Raw genomic sequence first — 8,275 nt, forward strand, 5'->3', positions numbered from 1 at the left:
CTGTTGATAGCCAAAAACTAAAAAGATCCAGAAAATAACTTTCAAAATCATTTTCCAAGTTAAAGGTTTACAAACAACCATGTAATTCATCCGCCATTTCCTTCTTTTAGCCACCTGGTTCTACAAGAAATTCAACTTATCTAACTAGAGGGAGAAAATAAGAGGAACGCCCAATTAGTTTGGATAAGAAATAGCAAGATGAAGCAGCAATTACACCTTTAAAAGACTCCAACAAGTAAAGACATGAAAATAGTCCCAGAAATCATCAAAATTTAGACCACACAACATTAATTGTGGGACTAAATCTATACTTGAATCTAAGAGAACAAATATGCCATTTTTCCATAAATACTGAGTAATAGACAACTTACTGCTGCAAATATAGGGTACATTAGACTATCCAAGTAAAAGGGGATATGGGATTAGATTCGAACTCAACACTGATGAATACAACAATTGTTGACTCTCGATCTACAAGGATGAATCAGTGTTTCAACTGCCTTTATACACTCGAGGGAAAATTGTTAGTTAAAACCAGATTTACCCCCGAAGAGTTATAGAGCATGAACACATACATATAATATAGAGTATAGACATGACAAGAACAGCTTCTCCATTCAATACCTGAAGTGACAGTTTAGAGGAATTGATTTGCACATCATACTGTTTTCTGGGAAGGTAGTGGTCTACTAGGTTTGATTCATAAATTCATATCCATTGGTTGACTAAATGGCTTGCTTGAGTTCCCCGCCATGTGGTGTTCTTCCGCCACTGCTGAACTTGATCCCTGATAAATGCGATACAATTTAGAATTATAAAGGTCTGAAGAAATAGTTGCCTCATAAACGTGAAATGGGCATATAAAAGCAATACCTTCATGTTTGGTTCTAATGCCATGTCTGCTTCTCTTGGGCGTTCATCAATTTTCATTTCGTCCTGAAAATTCAAATGGAAACAAGAAACCGTGTTGTCATCTACATATTAGCCCAGTTATCCTGCAGTGGATGTGTGGAAAGAGGAAAAGAGGGCCACACAGATCTCATTTAACAGTGTCTCCTAAACCTCATTCAACCTCTTCACAGAATTTTAGTAAAACAAATTATAAAATGCGAGTTATATTTCTTATATAAGAATATAGTACATGATAAAGACTTACAACCACGAAACACTCTTTCAGACTAAAGGGCTCATTGTTTACAATGAGAAAACTCTTATTTTGAGGCCTTCAGGAGTACAAATAAAGACTAAGTGCAAAGAAAAATGATGACTAAATTACTTCACCATGAATCAAATGCAGGCATTAAGTTTTAGGGTACAAAATTGAAAATAATCTCTGGGTCATGCATAACTTAGAGATTAGGGCCCACAAACAACGTCAGTCACTCTTGAGCCTCACTTCAAATTCAGTAAAACCAGCAGGCCTTTCTTCATGGAATTAAAATTTACATCTTTTAAGACAGCTTATCCTGGTGTAGAAACAGAACATACTATCATTATAAGCCCACCTAATAGAATACTTCTTTTAGTTTTCATGTTTAGGGTATATATGTTTTCAGAGGTGCAGTTTATTTGTATTGCAGGTCTTTATTAGGTAATCAGCATGTCTTCATAAGTGCAGTTGAGTTTCTAAATTTGCATCTCTATATAAGTGGATCAAATATACTCAGGCAGTACCCTTGGAGTTTTCGCTAAAAAATCAAACTCATGAAGGGAACAAAGAAAAGATGTTGCAAATTTTAATTAAGATGCATAAATGACCCAAAACATCACAAGCTGAAGGCCACCAAAACCCCCAGATTGGTGTTCAATTCAAATAGTACACTGATTATTCCAATGCAGATGACCCTGTTGATAATAACACTAGAAACCCGATCTACTTAACACACTGATAGAAGCATATTTAAGGAGTTCAGACATTTATATATTATAATGAAACAAAAAATTTTAAATAATTTTAGTGATTAACAAAGCATACAACTAATGTATTCAGTTTCCACAGTTCTTCATGACAAAGCATATTATCCAGGCCTCTTACACTTTGAAATTGAAATAATGACACATACCATGTCCTTGGCTTCAGATTCAATGATCTCCCTCTTCACTCGTCCAGGTAGAGTTTTACTGTAATCAAGTAAGATGTTCAAGGAGTCTATACAACAACAGTAAGAAAATAACAAAAATTAAGCAAAAATTTGAGGTGTAGGGGAGCCAGGAATGCACCGCTCGTCATCATTTAAATCTGAATCACGACGCCACCTCTCATCTTCACCATCTTGATCTTCGTTTGCCTGAACATCAGTAAGCTACTATAAGTTAACTCATAATCAAAATTAAAATACTAAGCTTCAACGAAACTATTTAGTGCACTAAGAAAAAATTAAAATCATAGAAAGTGAAATTGTGTTCATTTTGTTTTGTCTGCAACGAGAAAGGTGTTTTCCAACTGATAGCTTGTAAAATTAGGGTCAAACCATCAAAGTATAATCATTAGAGGATACCCTCATACATGAAACACACTAAGAACAGGGTACTTAGCATGTTAAAATAACATCCGTGTTGGGACTCATGAGGATACTGGCATGATGAATTACAAAAATAGAGCACAATCATAAAAACTTTAGGATAATTTCTAACATTTATTTCATTACTATACCAATATTAAGCCACAAACATTTCAGGTCCAAAGATATCAAACTTCATGCAGATCCTAAAGATGAGCAAATAGGCAGTAAGTTCTATTCCAGACCTCTGGGAGTTCAGTATCTGGTGGCCTCTCCTGGAACTGCACACTTGGTGCATGCTGAAGTTTCGAGAGATAATCAAGAAGATTTGATCTTATTTCTTCCACCATCGGACGGGAATTTTTGTTCTCCATGTTGCTGGGGGCAACATGAAGAGTATAATCTGGACCAAAGTACTCATAGTATTCATGCTGTGGCATCTTGTCATCAAGCTCCATGCCAAGCGCAACTCCCGTCTGCTTAAACATAAAAGTGATAAAACCATGACTTAAAAGTTAAAGCATACAAAGAAGCAAGCCATACTCATGTCATGAAGGAAGGATGGAAGTAGATTATAAAAATAAAAAAATAGAAGTGCATGCTAAAGAATGGTATACAAAAATTCAACATCAATCCTACAGCAAGAGAACTACAATTATCATAAAAATTAAAGCCATAAATAAAAACGATGGGGAAAACAATTATCACTGGCCACATATAAGCGTTGAAAGTTGTGCTCATAAACTTCTCACAATTGACAAAGAATCTACACACTTTTACATATTATTCTTTTAAGTCGCACTTTGGGCATCCTAACAAAGTGAGCCTTAAATCATTACCATGTAAGAATTTGTGCATCTTGGTTTACTTAAGATTTTTGGTCTATATTCATTTATTATTGCATTTGGATTATCACATGTTGACAAAATTAATTCAACAAAAAAAAATTGTATTATCAAAGAGAAATAGTAAAGTAAATGCCTACTTCATAGCACCAGCAACGAGCCACATTACGAATTGTGTAGCCTCCTCCACCCAGCAACAACAATGGCACGTTAAAAGACCTCATATATCTGACACATTCTGCATGCCCTTTAATTGAGAGATTGAAGCAGCCCAATCTATCCCCTGACAAAGAATCAGCACCACATTGCAACACCACTGCACCAGGCTTAAATATTTCCATAACTTTACCCATTATTGGCTTAAACAACATCTGATAGCTTTCATCATCAATTCCATCATCTAGTGGAACATTAAGAGAGTAATATTTCCCTTTCCCAAATCCAATGTCATGTATATCCCCAGTACCAGGGAAATAATCTCCAAATTTATGAAATGAAACTGTCATGACCCTGTCTGTGGTATAGAAGGCCTCTTCAACACCATCACCATGATGTATGTCAATGTCTACATAGAGAACCCGCTGCCACATGAAACAAATTAGAATTAGAATTAGATTTAGATTTAGATTTAGATAATATGAACTGCAAAATTGTGGAGGATAAGTCAACAGTATGTCAGAAACAACTAATAAATAGGAAAAAAAAGTGTACTATTCCATTAGTGATGAGTGACCAATTAAGCATCGCTTTATCACTTAAGATAAAAGCTTAACTATGACATGTAATAGTCTTTAATTTCAACAACTCATTAGGTGTGTCTAAATGTGCCAGCTACACTCATTTTGGATGCACAAGCAAAGTCAAGTACTGTTGTTTGTGGGCACCAACATCATTGTAGCTAACCATGAAATCAATTTCGCATGTATACAACTAGATACTAAAGATGCCAGATGGAACCTTGACATTGCTAGGTTGATTTTTTGTGCCCGAGTATAATATTATAAAAATAGAAAACGCAGACATGTAGAAACATATAGGAAAAGAATTCTAGTGGAGATGATAAACTATATAGAAGAATGTTCGGTCCAAGAGCAAGACAGCAGCATTATGTAGGTTAATGAAGGAAGATGTACACAATTTTACCTCTACTTTCAGAGTAGTTGTTTTAAGGTTTGAACTCATGAATTAATGGTCAACCAGCATGCACTTGGTCATTACATCAAGCACAAATTTTATGATTATAAATATATAATAAATAAAAGATGAAACCACCGCAATCCACTCATGCAGTTAATCAGTCCAATATAATTAAATCACATTATTATTTGGTGAGTAACAAAACCAACCTCATGCACTTTGAGGAGCTCTAATATGGCAAGCACTATGTCATTCACATAGCAAAAACCAGATGCTTCGCATTTCTTGGCATGATGCAATCCACCAGCCCAGTTTATAGCAATATCACAATGTCCATGGTTTAATTTCACAGCCCCACCAACAGAACCTCCTGCATAAGTTTGACAGAAAGAGTAGAGACCGTCGAAAACAGGGCAGTCCTCACCAACATTAAATCGCTTCAACTGCCTCAGATTATCTTGCTGTGTTTCTGGAGTTATGCTTCTCAAGAAAGTAACATAGTCATCAGCATGAAACCTGCAAAGGTCCTTATCCCTTGCAGGATTAGGCTTGAGGACATGCATATGCTGTAGAAGTCCATAATGTGCAAGAAGAGCATGTGTCATCCGAATTCTGTGTGGCTTCATAGGGTGGCCTTGCCCATAATAATAATTCCCAACTTCTGGGTCATAGAAATAACTGACTTTTCGCTTCTTCCCATCTGGTCCAGACGGTAAGGAATTTCCTCCAGTATCCATCACCTGGTCTAAAGGAAACCAGTAAAACCAAGTTAAAACAGAGTAAAGGACAAAACATAAATTTGGAAATGTTTACACTCCATCTAAACATAACACACACAAGTGATACAACAGACAAAGAAAAAATAAATTTAAAACTAATAAGGGAAGAATATAGAGTCAACAACTCCTACAAATGCCAACATACACCCCTAGCATATTTACAAAAAGCACTTGAGGTGCACGCATCAACAAAATCCATGCCTCCAACACTAAGGCATGTCACACATGAAAGTGTCTGTCTCCTTCAAAACAGCAGAACATTTATTCTTTTCCAAATAAATTGATGTTCAAACATGTGTTAGTTTACAAGTAAAAGTATATGATATCCCATTTTGCTTCTTTTTTTTCTCTCTCTTCTTCTTCATAATCTTAATTTTTCTTTTCTTTAAAAAAAAATCCATTCAAAATGTAGAAATTGAGCTTCAGGGTGTCTTTAAAAATAAATAAATTAAAATAGCTTTCTTTCTGAAGTATATTACACACCTAAGCCCTAGGGGGTATTACACCTTAACCTGGCTAAGAGCAATCAGAAATGCCAAACCATAAGTGATGGGTGGATAACACAATACAGGCTTGATGGCTTTGCTCTACTTGTGGTTTCCAAAATCAAAATTCAGGCACTTTGAATTGATACTTGATACGCTTAATTGCGCCAGATATAGGAACACTAATTATGAAAACTGCAAGCAAATGTAGCCAAATCAACATCGACTACCAATGGAAAACCACAATACATCATGGATTTCTCAATTTGAAGACAAAGATCCAATCATCCATAATCCATAAAGCTTAACCTTTCAAAAAACCAAAAAAGGCTCGGTAAAATCACTTGTATATCCACAGCCCATACAATCAAACAGCAGAAAGAATCCAATCCATTTCTCCAAATACAAGGTTAAGTGTCATATCACCAAGAACGGATTACAATTTCCGAACAAGGATAATTGGACGATAAAGTGCGTGTAGTCAAAGCATAGAATACACAACACAATATTCTCAAATCTCATGAAACGCTCAAATGAATCTAATATACATATAATGCAACAAAAATCTGCATAATGCAACCATCAGATTTGAAATCTCCATAAACAGTTTCAAGTGGAACTAATTAAAGGCTTGAAGCATTGAATAATGAAAAAACGAAATCAATTCCAGAAAACTGATACGCTACGGAATCATCCCCACCAATTAAAGGGTAAAAACACAACACAAAGCCAAAAAGATGTGTATAAGAGATTTGATACCTCAGTATAAAGACGGTTCCTGAGCTTAATCTCTAGAATGTTAAAGCAAGTATGGCCATCATCCACAACAAACTTTGAGCTAGCTTTGTTCCTCAGAGTGATAAATAGAAGACGTGAAAATGTGGGATGAACTCATAGAGACTCATATAGCCCATATAGGGTTCCATTTTGGTTTTCCGAATGTATTAAATTATTAATCTTCAAACACAATACAATTATCACATAGACGGAAAAGTATATACAAACTTTTCAAAATATGAATTTAATATCAAATATTTATTTTGTGACACTTATGATGTTTGGTTCACTATTTTGTAGTAATTGAAAAGTGAAATAAATGTTTGGAGTGGCTTTTTTTTTTTTTTTTGGTTGAGTGATGAAGGAAAATTTGTTGACAACAGTCGATGGTGTCCATTAGTTAAAATACATTTTGAGTAAAATAACTTTATTTATAATTATCATTGTTATTGTTATTACTTACAAACTAGTAATTGTCCCGTGTTATACACGAATTATTATTAATTTAATAAATTTACCAATTAAATTGTTGACATCCTCTAAATTAGCAAAGAAAGTAATGGTTGTGGAAACAGAAAAACGTACTTGAGTTCTTCAGTTCAGAATTAGTTTGATTAAAATGTAAGTATAACTATACAATGTAATATTTAATATTTGTAAAAGTTTAATTGTGCTATTTATGTTGATTTTAAAGTTTATTGTTACTTGTATTATTATTTGAATTTGAATTTGAATTTTTTTGAAAGGAATTTGAATTTGAAATAATTACTTTAATTATATAACTAACGTATTTAAATAAAGCTTGTAAATAAAATAACAAGTGATATTTGTCAAAAATCTCCACCAAAAACTTATTCATTTGAAAAAGATTATTTATGTAAGAATTATATTTATTTTATATCTAATTTCTCCTCTTTATATATGTGGAGTCAAATTAATTATAATTGAGGTTTAAATGAATATATACAAAAATTATATTAAATATAAAACTTTACCAATAAATTTGAACACAATAAACTTGTTTTCATACTTTATTATGCTTTAATATATATATATATATATATATATATATATATATATATATATATATATATATATATATATATATATATATATAGAGTCATAATAATAAAATATAAATACACATAATAACTTTAAAAAATATATATGTATAAATACATCTACTCACACAATTAATGCATTCATACTTGCTAATCTTGTTTCTATCAAAATGCATTCACATTTTGGAGGGAAAATTTTGTGGCTAGATCCTGCTTTATTGTATATAATTGTATATAATAATAATAATAATAATAATAATAATAATAATAATAATAATAATAATAATAATAATAATAATAATAAGATAAAGATAAAAATAAAGATAAAGATTTCAATTCCACTTGTATTTCTACTCCTATTATTTGCTCATATATTTATCTATATACCCTTACGTTATCATCGCCTATATTTAGTTATATTTCGAATAGAGTGTCATTGTATTTGCACCTAAAAGGGACGGCAACGGGGGGAGGGGGGCAAGAACACCCTCTCCACCCTTCCATATGCTACACACACACACACACACACATACGTGAATTCAAATAAGAACAATAGATGCATGTAAAATGTGATGTCTGACATTGCCCTTTTTTCCATTACTTTTCAGCAACCCTCAACGATTTTGCCCAAATTGATGAATCAATCCATCATGACCAGTAGACCTAGCACAAGTCGAGCAGACATCTAGG

The 8,275-nt window shown here is 33.2% G+C and overlaps 1 protein-coding gene across 2 annotated transcripts; it reads right to left on the minus strand.

Moving 5' to 3' along the window:
* Window positions 1-318: 318 nt before the first annotated feature.
* LOC109176512 (histone deacetylase 19-like) lies at window positions 319-6,692 on the minus strand. Of its 2 annotated transcripts, none has more exons than XM_019325962.1 (8): window positions 6,507-6,692; window positions 4,693-5,223; window positions 3,487-3,927; window positions 2,747-2,977; window positions 2,221-2,288; window positions 2,064-2,121; window positions 874-936; window positions 319-787 (listed from the first exon to the last, which is right to left on the minus strand). In XM_019325962.1, the coding sequence occupies exons 2-8, from the start codon at window positions 5,218-5,220 to the stop codon at window positions 701-703; spliced, it is 1,476 nt and encodes a 491-aa protein (XP_019181507.1). In that variant the 5' UTR covers window positions 5,221-5,223; window positions 6,507-6,692; the 3' UTR covers window positions 319-700. The 2 variants fall into 2 exon arrangements, with proteins under 2 accessions (XP_019181507.1, XP_019181506.1); XM_019325961.1 differs by having other exon boundaries at window positions 4,693-5,228; window positions 6,507-6,690.
* Window positions 6,693-8,275: the final 1,583 nt, after the last annotated feature.

This window comes from Ipomoea nil, unplaced genomic scaffold, assembly GCF_001879475.1.
Source record: "Ipomoea nil cultivar Tokyo-kokei standard unplaced genomic scaffold, Asagao_1.1 scaffold0706, whole genome shotgun sequence".
In the NCBI taxonomy this organism is placed as follows: Eukaryota; Viridiplantae; Streptophyta; class Magnoliopsida; order Solanales; family Convolvulaceae; genus Ipomoea; species Ipomoea nil.

What these genes read in the sequence shown, in the direction of transcription:
- LOC109176512 (XM_019325962.1), bottom strand. Translation starts at nt 5,220, where the DNA reads ATGGATACTGGAGGAAATTCCTTACCGTCTGGACCAGATGGGAAGAAG. An exon ending in GATTTAAATGATGACGAGCG is followed by an intron (nt 2,122 to 2,220) that starts GTGCATTCCTGG and finishes ACTTGATTACAG; the next exon opens with TAAAACTCTACCTGGACGAG. An exon ending in CATTAGAACCAAACATGAAG is followed by an intron (nt 788 to 873) that starts GTATTGCTTTTA and finishes CGCATTTATCAG; the next exon opens with GGATCAAGTTCAGCAGTGGC.